Source organism: Triticum dicoccoides, chromosome 3A, assembly GCF_002162155.2.
Source record: "Triticum dicoccoides isolate Atlit2015 ecotype Zavitan chromosome 3A, WEW_v2.0, whole genome shotgun sequence".
NCBI classification, from domain to species: Eukaryota; Viridiplantae; Streptophyta; class Magnoliopsida; order Poales; family Poaceae; genus Triticum; species Triticum dicoccoides.
The window spans coordinates 440,016,033-440,032,288 of NC_041384.1; the positions used below are offsets into that span (position 1 = coordinate 440,016,033).

Here is a 16,256-nt window from a genome sequence, read left to right on the forward strand (position 1 = left end):
CTGATTCATCGGGCTTCAAGTCCTGGCGGTGGGTAGGAGTTTCAAAGCACTCCTAGGCCTCGGTTGAATCAAGGTTTTGAGTTTCTGGCATGATGGGCATGCCAACATGGATCTGATCGCTAAATGATGCTTCCATCATTCATTCGTGACCACATAGCGGGACCTGCACGAGCCACCAATGTCGGTGCTAAACTGACGGATCTCGGGTAGGGGTTCCCGATCTGGTGATCTTGGCACGATGGTAACATGAATAAAAAGGACACAATAATCACCTAGGTTTGATCCCGCTCGAAGAGGAAAAACCCTACGTCTTCTTGTATTGTATTGATTGTGGATGGAGTACAGGATGATCTACCTCGAGATCGTATGAATGAGTTCTAACCTCTAAAACCTGTAAAACTTGCCTCTACAAACTAAACTCCTCTGCTTATATAGGCACTGGGGGGGTATCTAAGGTTACAAGTATGTCGGCTACAACTAGGGATAACATGTCGATCATTTGAATGCGCCTTGAAGTGTACGCCAAGTCTTTGGAGGATTCCATCTTGAGTACGCCGGGGGCCAAGGCTTGTGTGGCCCATTCTTCAGTTTCCAGTGGGTCCTCGGCCCGGCCCATGAATGGCAAGCTGAAGTCGTGTGCACCCCAAATCCAGGACATCGTCAACTGGGGTGTCAGACGCGTATGTGGCGGCGGTTCGGACGCCCGCAAAGCTCCCTTGGTTTGCATCCATTTTGCGGGATTTCGGATAATCGGACACGTTCGCCGACTGATGACGTACCACGTTAGATGGTTTGCGGCATTCGGGCAGCTTAGTCCGGACGCTTGTGGGTCCGTGTTGGAGATGTCCTAAGAGCATCTACAACCAGACTTCGAAAATTTGCCCCCCTAAACGTTTGCAGACACACCCGAACACGACCCCGGATAGATCTAGACGGCCCTCAAATATCCTATTGTACAACCACACTCCGCATATCAAAACCTCAAATACATGCAAACTCGTGCACATCGATTATACACATGAATATCACATGTAAGTAATATTTGTTCATAGCGAACATACATAGTTCAAACATGAAATTTATTTGAAGTGCACAATTCAAACATTAAACTCATTGGTTTTCATTGTGGTTTCACATATGCTCCACAAAACAATTCAGTAGTTGCACGTACATCTGTCAATCTCAAAGATTCTGATGCATCTCCAAAAAATCCAGAATATGACCTACATCTTGTTTTGGGATGTGGACTTGTACTCCGAGCTTCTCAATATCATGAGTTCGGGCTGCCCCCTCACCCTCTTCCTCGACAATCGTATTGTGCAAAATGACATATTTCATCAACTGACACAAAGTCTCTGATTCCCACATCAGTGCAACTCCACGAACAATACCCCAACAAGCTTGGAGCACTCTGAATGCTCTCTCCACATCCTTCCTAGTTGCTTCTTGCATTGTTGCAAAGTGGCTTTGTCTGTTACAACGGGGATCAGATATGGTCTTCGCAAACGCCGCCCACCGAGGATAGATGCCGTCGGCAAGGTAGTATAACATGTTGTAGTTGTGCCCATTGACGGTGTAGTTGCACGGCAGTGCTTCCCCATCAGAAAGTCTCTTGCATAGCAGAGATCGCTGGAGCACATTGATGTCATTGTGAGAACCAGACATGCCATAGAAAGCATGTCAAATCCCCAAGTCCCTTGATGCCACTACTTCTAGTATGACGGTGCCTCTTTGGTGTGACCTTGGTACATCCCGCACAAACCTTTGGGGTAGTTCTTTCATTGCCAATCCATGCAATGAACTGACCTGGCATAAATGGTAAACTTCTTGCCGCTCCAATAGCCATCGAACTTTCTATATCTTGAAGAGTTGGCTCTCTCATATACTCTGCCCCAAACACCTTCCCCACAACGTGGGCAAATCTCATAGTGGTACCAAGGCATGTGCTCTCTCCCATCCGGACCATCTCACCAACAACATCGGCAGCGGTACCTAATGTAATCACTCTCAGTGCAGCCGTGCATTTCTGCAAAGGAAAGAATGACTGTTTTCCACAACAATCATTCTTAAGCCTGAAGTAGGGATCATGTGCCTCCACTCCCTCCACCATGCGCAAGAAGAAAGTATGAGCACGCGTGAGCGTCAGCGAAAAATGTTCCAAGGAATGTTTGTCTGGGGTAAAGTAGTCCTTGTAGAGCAGTCGTGCGCCAAGGATCCTACCCCGGTTGAAAACTCTTCCCGCTTTGATTGAAACCTTATAGTTTAGAATGTGTTCCACTTCCCTCTTCATTCGTTCTGGATGTTCATCATCATCTTCTTCGTCGTCATCCAAATCAAAGAAGACCTTTTGAATTAACTCATCAAGCTCCTTGTCTTGACACTCCTCATCCGACGAACCCTCCATAATCATCGTTTTGCCTACAAAAGAATAAGAAAACTGCTCGGAAAATTTATTGAACACACAGAAGGCAAGGTGTAATATGAGAAGAGTCGGACATACTCCAACGATGTTCGGGGCGGTGTGACTGGCAAGGAGGAGTTTTATGGTGGTGGTGGCGGCGGTGAGGGGTTGGGACGGTGGTGGAGTTAGGGTGACAACGCAGCTAGAGGAGGGGTGGCGCCGACGAGGAAGAATAGAGAAGAGGAAAAGAGTTGATCGGGCTAGGTCCGGGGATTTGATTAAATTTGTGATGGGTCCTGTCTGTCGGATCCAACGTGACGGACGCATCCGGGCACATCCGGGCCTTCCTAGATATGGACTGGATATGGGATAGCTGGGTCGTGATTTCTTGACCGGTTACTGACCAGACCGTTTGCCCGTACGTATAACATATAATTGGCATGCGAGGAGCCCAGCCGTAGATGCTCGAAGTCCCACCACACGAAATGTAGCTATTGATTTTCTTAAGAAAAAAGATAGCACTAGGCAGGAAGGCTCTTTAATTTGCTGCTGACTTGGATGTCATGTGCTGTGCAGGCTAAGTAGTGTGTAGTTAGCATGAAATGAGAAAGTGGACACGAGGGTGCGACGAGGAAGTCGCCAAATTTCTGGCTTGAGAGCACGTTACAAACCGCTGATCGTGCTTGTCCGAAATTAAAAGTGCACATGCATTTGCTAGCACGTGCACCTGCTCACTCATCGGAACAAACCGTGGTTCATCGACCAGTTTACAGCACAACTTCTTGTAAATACCCTACTGCCACCATGCATAATTGATCAAGTCCGCGTAGTGCCGTTTCTACGTCAAATAAACGTAGTAGTACTAGTAGCATGCATCCAAGCGAAGTGCAGAATAAAGAGGACGAGTCTAGAGTGCTTCGTACACTGGGTCTGAAAGCGGGAGAGTCTCCCAAAAATTGTCTTGGACGTTCCAAAAGTTACCGCCGAACTCAGACGGGAAGAAGCGCGTCGCCGACGCGCCCACATCGACCGTTTCGTGGTGGTCGGCGGCGACCCAGCTCAGGTCGGGGTAAGGGAAGCTCGTCTGCGTGTACTCGTCGCCGACGGTGGAGCTGGCGTGGCTCGTCGACGCCGACACGGACGATGTCGCCTCGCTCGTGGCTGGAAGCTGCTTCTGGTGCCCGGGCGCCTTCTTGTGTACCTTGGTCCTCCAGTAGTTCTTGACCTCGTTGTCGGTCCGGCCGGGGAGGTGCTTGGCGATCTCGGCCCACTTGTTCCCCAGCCTCGAGTGGAGCTCCCGGATGACCATGTCCTCCTCCGGCGAGATGCTGCCGCGCCGCAGCCCCGGCCTGAGGTAGTTGAGCCACCGCAGCCTGCAGCTCTTCCCGTTCCGGTTCAGACCTGATCGAATCGACACATCATCACAAAGGCAAAAGAAATCTTTATAAGCTTCGACCGATATTCAACTGGCAGCAATGCACTACAAAAACCTTGGCAATTAATCAATGTTGATCGAGTCTACTCTTACCAGCAGAGCGTGCGAGGTTGTCCCAGGAGCCTTCCCCGTGGTGGGAGATGTATCCGACGAGGATGAGGTCCTCCTCCAGCGTCCACGGACCCTTGCGCACCGCCGGCTCGCCGGCGCGGCCGCACATCATCCTGGCCATCCTGGTCAGTTTTTCTCCCTCTCTCTCTCTCTCGGGAACAGAGGAGCCCAGTGTTGTGTCGTCCTCGGTGAAGCTGAGCAGGGCAGAGACGAGTGTTTGAATTTTGATCGATCGGAAGGCGTCGGTGTTTATATAGGCGCGCCGAGGGCGGCATTGGTAATACGTAGAAGGCACGTGCAATGTAGTAGGAGTATTAGATTAGAGCCACGTGCCCCTAACTTGCTGTTAGCCTGGCATTTGCAACATGGCATTGCCATGTTTGGAGGAGGGCAGGCCTGCTTTAGCATTATTTTGATGTGCTTCCATTTGGGGAGGGCGAGTGCATGTACCCCAAACCTCATGGATCGCAAGTGCTACGAATCTACACCGGGTTAACTAGAAGAAGAAACTTAATTAGAAGAAAGTTGAGCTCATTGTTTCCTGTTCCATTTTCGCCTCACTGCTGCAGTGCACACTCGACGGTGACCAAAGGACACGTACAGCTGTAACCCCGTCGCGTCCACCAAGTCCAAACCAAACCAGAGGAGAGGATAGATCTCATCCCATCACCCGAGTGAATGTGCGCTCTCGCTTTCTGTTGGCGATGGAACGATCGATCGAGTCGACAGACGGGGCCGAGTCGTTTCAATCACGCACGTGCGGCGCCGATGCTTGTCTCTCGCGGCGCCTCCTCGCCACTTGCTGCTTGCCCGAAACGGAAGTGATTCCCATCCGACTCGTCCCCGGAACTGGTTAGGCGACATGCCGGATTTGGGAGGGGTCACCGTGGAGTGGATTGATTGATAGATAGATGTGCTGTGAGGCCGCTGCGGGCACGTTTTTCCGGTGGGAGTAAAGAGGCACGTCGCTCGCGAAAGAGACTTCCCAGCTGAAATGAACATGGCGCGAGTTGAGGGTAGCTCGTATGCTTAGAATTCGTGTGCTAGAACCAACTCACTGGGTTCAAGTTCACTAATGCACGCATTTTTTTTTGAATTTATTTTTGTCTTTTCCATGATATTCTTTCATTGGGAGGAGACGTTGTTACATGACGCTTTCCGATCCAACACCCCCAAGCGATCAAGATTTCTTAGATGAGGCACTGAATTCTACCTAACCCACGAGAAGAATGAATGTGGTAGATAGTTTGCGCCACAAGTACAAACTTAACTCAACTGACATGAGATTCCCTCCCTCCCAAGGGACAGGATTACACGCCACCTTGGCCCCCGGATGTTAAAAATCAGCTTTCTCAAAGTGATGTACCAAAAAACGCGGCACACGGTATATCATAGGGAAGGTGGCACACATAGCCGGGAAGCTCCGCACCACCTTGTTATTGTCGATGCCAGCATATTTATTTGACACCTCAAGCCTCTTATCAAAATTAGTCACTAAGCAGGTGACCTCCGCAAACCCATGTAGGATGCCCATGAATTGCTCAATGTCCTCTTTTTATGGGCGTTGTTGACGTATAGAGAGGTTTTGAAGGATCATGCCCCCAACCTGGTAAAGATGGCCCAATCAAAGATTCTTCTTTAGGGCCACACAAGAGAATTTTGTGCCTATGTATTAAGAAGGGGAGGAATAATGGTTACATACAGACTAGCCGAAACCGAAGCGGTTAGTCCCGCACAAACAAAAACAGAAAGACTACACTCCCGCCTCTTCGCGTGCTCTAGCTATTAGCCAAAGCTCCAACTCTGCCTTAGCCTGACTAACCACCTACGTGGTGGAGGACGCTATGTTGTCGAACACCCGGCTATTCCGCTCCAACCATATGAAACGAAGTGTGACTGTCACTAGGGAATTTTTGTACTTGTGTTGTGCCTCCGTCGTCGCCGACGCCGTCACGGCTGGCCACTAGTTGCAAAGGCTATCCGTGGGCATCCGCGTGTGAGCGAGAAGGTCTCGAGGCCGTAGCATGTTAGCCCACACGCACCTAGAGAACGGGCAGCGGAGCATCAAAGATTCTGAAAGGGCTGGTCGCAAGAGCAAACAATAGGTCACCTTGGCACGACCCCTAGCCATGCCTCTTGAGATCGAGGGGATGCCAGTAATGAGAACCCTCAAAGTAGAAGAGCGAATTATCCTAACCAGCAAGGATATCATGCTAGGTGGTGGATTTTTTATCAAATCCGCGGGCAGCGACCATTTTTTTATGTTGCTATAACTTATACATGGAGTTCGTCAAGACATAATTTGAAAATTGCCCACATGGAGTGACGGTGTGACCTAAGAATATACTACTTGATTGGATTCTTTCATAGGAAAATGTATCTCAAGAGGCGATTTGTGGCACGTATATTTATAGCCGTCAGACTGTCTCGTGATTCGTAAGTTGGTTTATTCTTTGCATGTGTTTTAGCCCTTAATTACCTTTGATGGGGCGATGCTTGCAACTTTTTTAGCTTTTGGTAGCTCCACCATTCCTCCGATGTTTTCTTTTGACTTTCAAACTTCAATTCATTTTATTTTTTGAACCGAAAACTAAATTTATAGTTCGTTTGCATATTTGGTTTCCCTGTGATGAGGGCTTTGAAACAAGACCACTTTTGAATACCTTTTGACAACTTTTCAAAACTTGACAAGTTTCAACTACTAAAACTTAACGAATGATAAATTCATAAAGTTTCAGAAACAAAAACTTAACCCTGCAACCCTGCAACCCTAACCCATAACCCCTAAACCCACCATAAAAGCAAATGAAACTTGGTAAAACTTTACAAAACCTGGTAAAAACTTAATATTATGACCAAGTATTAATATTTGAAAGTTGGCAAAAGAATTAAAGTTATCAAAATGTATTTAAGATTGATCTTGTTTGAAAGTCATCATAGTAAGAAACACGAATATGCAAATGAAATATAAATTGTACTTTCGCTTCAAAAGATATAGAATTTAAAGATGAAACAAAATATAAATTGGACTTTCAGTTCAAAAGATATAGTGGATGGGGTATGCAACTCTGGCGAAAGTTGCCAAAAAGCATGCATATGGATAAGTAATAAATAAGGAGGTATTCTGTTTCCAACTATAGTTTGTGTTTGCCAACAAAGCAAAAAAAAAAAACATGAAAGCCACATACATGGCTGAAGAGTCAATCTGACATAAGGTGACAGTTCAGCAAAAAAAAATTGAATTACTTGCAACAGTTCAATACTAGTTTATCCCACGTTTGTCGTTCCCCAGACTGCTTAAAACCCTTCTCCGTTTGCAGTTTCCACACCTTCGTGTTCAACTTTGCAACAGCTCAATATAAATTTAAAGACATCTCTCCCTCCCACCTTCTTTCCTCCCCATTTGTATCACTCAGCCGTCTCGACGACTCTTGCCGCCGGCAGGTTCCTAGCGCCGATAGCCGTCGTCCTCAACGGCGCATAGATAGCCGCTGGAGAGTCGAGATCCTCAGGTTTCCATCTCCCTCCCTTCCAAGGTGAGTCCGAATTATTCCTGTCTGCACCGAATTTGACATGCCCATGCGTGGTTAGTGATTTCTCTTATCAGGACATTAGTCCCGCGATTTGCTTTCTTGCGACCCAATTGCCTGGTAATGCTCTAAGAAGCATCGATCGTTTCGTTTTCCCGCGTCTCTTCGTATTCGATGAACATGTTAGTTCCGAAGCCGAATGTATCGCTGATTCGATTCTATCGACCTGTTGCATGGCTATGCCTAAGTCGCCACTGTTTATTTGTGCAAGGAAGAGATGAAGAGGGAACGATTCGTAGTGGTCGTCGTCACGAACGTGTTTTCAGAAGGGAAAAGGAGAGTTCAGAGACGTGCTTGCCACATCATCTGCCAAATATTTTCCATCAGACCTTTTTTCGATAAAGGGCGCTTTTATTATCTCAAAAAGTAGCATCAAGAAGATACAAAGTATTATGAGTAACACCCGGCCTCTGCATAACTAAGATGCACACAGCCAATCACCTAAAGTCTGATAAAAAGAAAGGAAGAAAAAATGACAAATGGGCGACAGTAGAGTCATATGGACCGACACTATGCCTATGTCGAAAGGGGTGGTGGACCGATCCGGAGATTATGCTGCCACCCATGTTGGGTAAAAACCTCCGTAGCCACCTGCTCCAACCGCATACACACCGCCTTGAACAGCGGTTGGTACTCCACTCTTTGTAGCGTAGACCACGTACGAAGCGAGTGCGTACAGCGGAAAATAACCTGCAAAGGAGAAGCATTTTTGTTATTGAAAACCAAATCATTTCTACATAGCCAAAGCGACCATAGTAAGGCATACGCTCCCACCCTTATTAGCGTTTTCAACCTATTTGGAATACCATCCAACCAATGACCAAAAATATTGACGACACTTATGGGCGGATACAAATTTGACGCTATTTGGATGACTAACCACGTAGAACGTGCAAACTTGCATTGGAAAAAGAGGTGTTTGATTGTCTCTTCATGAGTGCAAAAACAACACATCTTACTCCCTGGCCACTTGCGCCGTGCGAGGTTGTCTTTGGTTAGAACAACTCCTCTACGAAGATACCACATGAAGATTTTAACTTTTAGTGGAATCTTTGACTTCCAGATTTTCTTGTTATTACTCACTGGTACCTCAGAATGCGTGAGCGCATGATACATAGAGTCTACTGTGAAAGACCCCGATGCAGTAAGGTTCCAGCGAAACACATCCCGACCTTGTGTCAAATTGATCAAATCCATACGGGATAAAAGATTATGCCATGACGTAAGACGGGGTCCATTCAAATCCCGCCTAAAAGAAATATTGGGCGGGAATGAACTGAGCACCTGCGCAATAGTTTTATTCTTATCGCGGGCGATGTTGTATAAGGCTGGATATTGTTCTCGGAGACTGGCATTGCCTAGCCAGATGTCTTCCCAAAAACGAATCTCCGACCCGTCCTTTATCGCGAAAGACCCAAAGCAAAAGAGATGTTTCTTTGCTACCATTAGGCCAGCCAAAAAGTGCAAGTCACCAGGTTTCCAATATGCCCGAGACACCGCCTTTTGACCTAGATACTTGTTGCGCAGCATGGTTTACCAAACACCATCCTCGGTAAGAAGTTTAAACAACCACTTACTAAGTAGGGCATCATTCTTGACTTCCAGGTCATGAATTCCAAGGCCACCTTGGTCTTTTGGCCTACAAACCACACTCCATTTGGTCAACCTGTATTTTTTCTTTTCACCATCTCCTTGCCAAAAGAATCTGGATCTAAAATAGTCCAGTCTTTGCAGGACCCCTTTTGGGAGTTGGAAGAAAGAGAGCATATAAAGAACCATATTTGTGAGGACAGAGTTAATCAAAACCAGCCGTCCTCCAACTGAGAGCAATTTGCCTTTCCAACTGCTCAAACGTTTCTCTAGCCGCTCCTCTACATGCTTCCACTCCGCAATGGTGAGACGCCGATAATGAATCGGTATTCCCAGATATTTAATCGGGAATTGGCCATGTGTGCAACTGAACAGGTCAGCATAATCGGCCGCCGCCTCAACAGCTTCTCCAAAGCAGAAAAGTTCACTTTTATGGAAATTAATTTTAAGACCCGACAATTGCTTAAATGCTGACAACAAGAGTTTCAGGTTTCGAGCCTTATCTAGGTCATGTTCCATAAAGAGAATTGTGTCATCGGCGTATTGCAGAATAGAGAGGCCACCATCCACAAGGTGTGCCACTACTCCTGCAATCTGGCCGTCCTGTTTGGCGCGCTCAATCAGAATAGCCAACATGTCAGCGACAATGTTAAATAACATTGGGGACATGGAGTCACCCTGTCGTAGTCCTTTTTTTTGTTTGAAAGTAATGGTCTACGTCATCATTGACTTTGATGGCCACACTACCTCCAGTTACAAAATTATGGATCCACTGACGCCATTTATTAGAGAAACCTTTCATCCTTAGGGCCTGTTGGAGGAAAGGCCATTCGACCTTGTCATAGGCTTTTTCAAAGTCGATTTTGAATACGACTCCACTCATGTTTTTTCGGTGCATCTCATGGACGGTCTCATGCAGGATTACTACGCCATCGAGTATATTTCTTCCTTGCATGAAAGCCGTTTGAGATGGCCGGACAATATGGTCAGCTACTGAGTTTAACCTATTCGTAGCCACTTTGGTGAAAATTTTGAAGCTGACATTAAGGAGGCATATGGGTCTGAACTGTTGGATCCATTCGGCCTCCTTAATCTTTGGCAACAAGACAATCTCCCCAAAATTAAGTCTGAATAGGTCAAGTCTGTCGACATGAAGACAATTAAACAACTCTAAAAGGTCAGACTTGATGATATCCCAGAAATTCTGATAGAATTCTGCCGGGAAACCATCTGGGCCTGGAGCTTTGTTATGTTCCATTTGGAACACCGCAGCTCTCACCTCCTCTTAGGAGAACGGTGCTGTAAGGATATCATTTTCTTCTGCCGTGACTTGTGGAATATCGTCTGTTCGGGACTCGTCAAGAGTGAAGTTCCCATCAACCGTCGCCCCGAATAGAGATTTGTAGTAGTTGGTGATATACTTTTTGAGCTCCTCCTGACCTTCGATCTGCCCCTCCTCTTGTTGGAGACTGTAAATACATTTCTTCCGATGCCGCCCATTAGCGACCAATTGGAAGTATCTTGTATTACTATCACCCATCAAAATGAAATCGGCTTTGGATCTTTGGTAGTATTTGATCTCCTCTTCTCGCAAAAGACGTGCAACCTTCTCATTAGATTGATTTTTCAATTCAATCTCTTGTTCAGATAAGGTGCGCGTCTCAGCAATTTTGTCGAGGTCGTCAATGATGGTACAGAGCCGTTGTTTTTCCTTTTTGTATATCCCGTTGGTATGTTTCGCCCATCCAGTGAGGTGTTGCCTCATGACCCTTATTTTAAAGTTCCATCTCTGAATAGGTGTACGACCAACAGCGGGCCTCTCCCAAACATTCTTGATTATGTCTACAAATCCTTCCCGGAGCAGCCAACCCAATTCAAATTTGAAACGACGTCTGGCAGCCGGGTTTGTAGAGTTAGAATCCAGAATGATGGGTGCATGATCCGATAATGCCTCTATACACTCTAGGGATCGCACAGTTACCAGAGGAAATTTTAGTTCCCATTCGGTATCCATGAGTACCCTGTCAAGCTTCTCGTATGTTGGCATAGATCGGTTATTAGCCCAGGTGAACTGCCGCCCCGACATACTGGCCTCCCGAAGATCCAAACTGTCTATCACAGCATTGAATAGGAAAGGCCAGTGAGTGTCAAAGCGGTCATTATTTTTCTCTTCCTGGTACCTAAGGATATTGAAGTCCCCTCCAATAAGCATTGGGTACGGGTTATCCTTAGCCAGGTTTACCAACTCCCGAAGGAAAGCCGGTTTTTGCTCATCTTGGGCCGCCCATAGACAGCGACGAGAGTCCATGTAAAATTGTTCGTCCTATTTCTTAGGTGACATTTTATATGAAATTCACCAATCGAAAAGGCCAACAAGTCCATGACTGTGGTCAGAATCCCAAGAAGTATTCCTCCGGACCTTCCACGAGCTGGTAGACTATGCCATGCGTAGTCAAAACCACCTGAAAGGTGATCGAGAACATGCGGGCGAAAGTCACACTTACTAGCCTCAGAAATTGCCACAAAATCCAATCCATGTTCCCGTACACAATCACCGACGTGTTTATGTTTAGCCAAGTCTGAGAGACCTCTGCTATTCCAAAACATGTCTTTCATGTGGAAACTCGAATCGGTGTGGCTTTCTTGGGCGGTTTTTGTTTCTTTTTAGATGAGTTTGATTTAGATTTCCGCGAGGACGCTGTGAAGTCACAAAACATGGACCCAGGTCTCGCATCATCCAATCCAACCTCGGTAACCTCACCAACCAAGTGGGATATAAGCGGACCATCATATTTGGCATCCGCTTCATCATCCTCCTCGGTTTCAGGGTTAGGTATCGATGCATTACACTTCGGAGAAACCTTTAAACGGTCAATCTCCATATGTGTAAGCACCCCAACCGATAGATTAATTTCATTATCATTCTTTCCCATAGAGCATCCAACATTCTTTAAACTAGAAGAAATATGTGAATCTGAAAAGGAAAGAAAAGATTTCGTGGAGAGATTACCTGGAGCGGTGTCCAAATTACGTGCAGCCTGACGTCGCATTGCCTTGTCCATAGCATGTTCGTCGGTCGGAGAAGAACCGTCAACTGAGACGGGGTGACGGTTACTACGTCGAAGGGGAGAGCTTCCCTCAGACATAAGAGCCATCGGACGATCCGTCGACAATGATGAAGCAGCAGCCAACATGGTAGGTGTGTAGATATATATCTAGTAGCTGTTTTGTAACAACTATACATTTTAAAAAGCAGTACACGCGGTTATCCGGCCAGCACTGCGCTGTCGTTCAAACCAAAACCAACCATGAGTCCATCGCACCGGGTCTCCAGTCTGCTTCACAGACTATAATATCATGCTGGCGTGACATTGCACTACTGAATCATAGCTTAATGACTGTCTCCAACCCATCGATAACGACATTCGCTGACCACGTACTACTTCATCTGTTGATTCCAGGCAAGAAGTCAGCGACTCCTCTCATACTGGCCGAGTCTACGTACCGTCGGCGCGTTCGGCCGGCGGCAATGGCGTCGTCTCCTCCGTACCGGTTCCCCGCACTCTGCGAGGAGGAGCCGACGCGACGCTCCGCCAGGCAGTCATGCGGGACATGCGGCGCGTCGGCGGTGGCCAACTGCGTGGCACTGTGCTGCTGCCCGTGCGCCGTGGTGAGCTGCTTCACGCTGGCGCTCGTCAAGGCGCCCTACATGGCGGGCCGGCGATGGGTCAGGCGCGCCAAGACGCGGCGTATCAGCAGGGGCGTGCTGCGGAAGACGAGGCGCGTCCGGAGCCTGGACGACCAGCTGTACCAGGTGGAGGGGCTGGGCGGCGGTGGCGCCGCCGCGCAGGCGAGCAAGGAGGAGGACTGGGGCGGGCTGGGCAGGGCTGCCGCCTCGGGCTGGTGGGAGAACACCAACGATGTAAATTTGCTCGGGGATGGCAGGATGAGGGTGAGCGTGACGGAGAAGGCGTGGATGGAGATGTACGACGTCGGCCTCTGGGGCTTCGGCCGGCTGTCCTTCTCGCTCGCCAGAGACGCCGCGCCCTCGCCCGCCGCGCAGGTGGTCAGAGACGACCCACAGCCCCAGGAGGATGGCACTGTTGCTCCCGGGCGGTGACAGAGTTTGTGCGGCATGCCACGCCTTGGCTAATTGTTTTGTGCTACAAACTTTGTTGCACGCGGTGAGATCGTGTGTGGTTTGTACGGAAATACGGAATGGACAGCTTGTTGGTGATCGACAAGCACCGCTGTTTTGAAGCGTAGATTCACTTATTATGGACTACATACAGAGCAAAATGAGTGAATTTATACTCTAAAATGCATCTACATGCATCTGTATGTGATCCGTAGTGAAATCTTTACAAAGACTTATATTTAGAAATGGAGTTTGCATTGGAATCTCCAAAAAGACATATATTTAGGAACGAAGAGAGTACTGTGGTAGCCCGTACATTTGGGGCCAGTTCTTTTCAGGCAAGATTCTACAGAATCGAATCAGGATTCTAAAAAATTCTCCCAAAATCTGCTTCTCCCAGAATCTATCGTCGAGTTCTTTTCAGAGATTGTAATTTGAGATTCTAGAAACTGTTGTGTGTTGAAATGTCTGTACTACCGTTAGACAGAATTTGTTTGATGAAATGTTAACAGATTGTAGCATTATTCAAGCATGCAGAAATAGAGAGATGCAAAAAGGAGGGTTCACCGTGAGCGTCGACGTCGAACTTTGAGGGACGAGGCTGAGGGCCGGGGCGGACAGAGGGGCAAGGAGGAGCTGAGGAGGGAAGTTGGCCAGTGGGCGGCGACGGCGCGGCAACCCAGTCGCTGCCGCGAAGCTGACGGGGCGGGAAGGGCGGGGCGGACCGGGCAAGGGAGGCTGGCCGGCGGGGGCGGGGGCGGGGATGGCTTGAAGGTCCGCTGCCCCGATGCGGTGCGGGAACTGGGAGACGAGCGAGCGGTCGGGTGCGTCCGCTTGTTGTCGGGGCCCTAGGCTGGACTGCGGGGTGGCATTTTGACCGTAAATACGTGATACAATAGGGGTACAACTATACTTCAAAACGTTTTCTTTTCTGGGACTAGCCAGAATTCTGAGATTGTGGGAGAAACCAGGTATTTTGGGATTTTGGGATTGCACTAGGATTCTGGAGAATCCGGTTCAGATTTTGGAAGTTCAATCGAGTTTTATTTGCTTGGGATTTTTGGGACCGAGATTCTCCATAATCTGCTCAAAAGAACCGGGCCTTGTTCAGGTTCACCTTTGGTCCCGAACTTCTCCAAAATAGTGCAGAATCTTCTTTATTACCTTGACTTCACTTCTTATTAGATTGACAAATATGTGCAGAATCCTTCTTCGGCATTAAAACCAAATTCGTCGTGTTTAGAAGATGCCAGCAATTCCCCCTGATTTGATGGATTTGACTCATAACTCAGATAAGGTCTTTTTTGACAATCTCCTAGTAGCTCATGTAAAATGTGGCAATGAATCCATCTGGGGCGGGTGCCTTCTCAGCATGACATATGAAAACTGCATCCTTTAGCTATTCCAAAGATAAAGCCTGGTCAAGAGTCTACAAATCAAGGCGTGGGAGCTGCAACTTGTCAAATCAGCTCCCTGTAGGTCTCTAAGGGGGCACTCATCAAAGAAATAAAATGATGTAACAAAATTGTTGGGTTTCGTTTTCTCGTGATTGGTTGTGTCTTCTAGGTCTCTCAAGACTGGAACATGGTTTTTTCGATGCCTCCCGTTTTTCCTTAAATGTAAGAACTTTGTGTTTGCATCGTCTTCTTTTATCCTTGTTAATCTAGACCTCTTCTTCCACATCATTTTTTGAATTGCAACAAATCCCAGGAGTCTTGGCTTTCAGGTGTTGTCTCAACCGACTCTCATCGTCAGGGCCCTCCCCTCTTGGGCCAAATCCAGGTTGAAGATTACGTCATTAGCGATGGCCTCCTAGAGCCTCATCTCGGCCACCTCGTCTCTGATCCATTTTCTCAATGCCTTGGGTGTGCGAGCTAGCCTAGTTTGTATAGTCTGAATCACATCATTACTGGCAATAGGCTTCCTCCAAGCATTAGCAACCTTCCGAAAACCGTCCAACCTTAGCTAAACGATCTTCAAATGGAATCCTTCGAAAGGTCTAGGATCCATCCTGAAGGAGTTCTGGATTAGGGGGTCTCCGGACAGCCAGACTATATCCTTTTGCCGGACTGTTAGACTATGAAGATACAAGATTGAAAACTTCGTCTCGTGTCCGGATGGGACTCTACTTGGCGTGGAAGGCAAGCTAGGCAGTACGGATATGGATATCTCCTCCTTTGTAACCGACCTTGTGTAACCCTAACCCTCTCCGGTGTCTATATAAACCGGAGGGTTTAGTCCGTAGGACAACAGACAATCATACCATAGGCTAGCTTTTAGGGTTTAGCCTCTCCGATCTCGTGGTAGATCAACTCTTGTAATACCCATACCATTAAGAATAAATCAAGCAGGACGTAGGGTTTTACCTCCATCAAGAGGGCCCGAACCTGGGTAAAACGTCGTGTCCCCTGCCTCATGTTACCATCCGCCTTAGACGCACATTTCGGGACCCCCTACCTGAGATCCGCCGGTTTTGACACCGACATTGGTGCTTTCATTGAGAGTTCCTCTGTGTCGTCGCCATTAGGCTTGATGGCTCCTACGATCACCGATAGCGATGCAGTCCAGGGTGAGACTTTTCTCCCCGGACAGATCTTTGTGTTCGGCGACTTCGCACTGCGGGCCAACTCGCTTGGCCATCTGGAGCAGATCGAAAGTTACGCCCCTGGCCACCAGGTCAGGTTTGGAAGCTTAAACTACACAGCCGACATCCGCGGAGACTTGATCTTCAACGGATCCGAGCTTCTGCCTTATGCGTCACGCGGTCACGATGAGTACGATTTAGCTCTACCATCAGACAGTGTTCAGGAGATCGCACCGGCAGCCGCTCCGACCCTCAATTTGGAGCCAGTTGCGCCGTCCATGGACGGGTGGATGGCCGCCGCCACGGAGGCCTTACCCTCAGCGGCGATCGAGCCGAACATCGACCTTACCCTGCACGAGAGCCGTGTTGTTAGACTGCCGGATCCTTCTCCGGCCACGGACTCCGAA

General features: G+C 47.9%; 2 protein-coding genes across 2 annotated transcripts; one reads left to right on the plus strand and one right to left on the minus strand.

Annotated features, from left to right (window-relative positions):
• Positions 1-3,016: 3,016 nt before the first annotated feature.
• Positions 3,017-4,155, minus strand: LOC119271600 (myb-related protein 340-like). The gene is made up of 2 exons (XM_037553359.1): positions 3,930-4,155; positions 3,017-3,802 (listed from the first exon to the last, which is right to left on the minus strand). The coding sequence occupies exons 1-2, from the start codon at positions 4,066-4,068 to the stop codon at positions 3,309-3,311; spliced, it is 633 nt and encodes a 210-aa protein (XP_037409256.1). The 5' UTR covers positions 4,069-4,155; the 3' UTR covers positions 3,017-3,308.
• Positions 4,156-7,136: 2,981 nt separating this feature from the next.
• Positions 7,137-13,416, plus strand: LOC119271601. Its single transcript, XM_037553360.1, has 2 exons — positions 7,137-7,483; positions 12,589-13,416. Exon 2 carries the CDS (start codon positions 12,657-12,659, stop codon positions 13,245-13,247), a length of 591 nt encoding a protein of 196 aa, XP_037409257.1. The 5' UTR covers positions 7,137-7,483; positions 12,589-12,656; the 3' UTR covers positions 13,248-13,416.
• Positions 13,417-16,256: the final 2,840 nt, after the last annotated feature.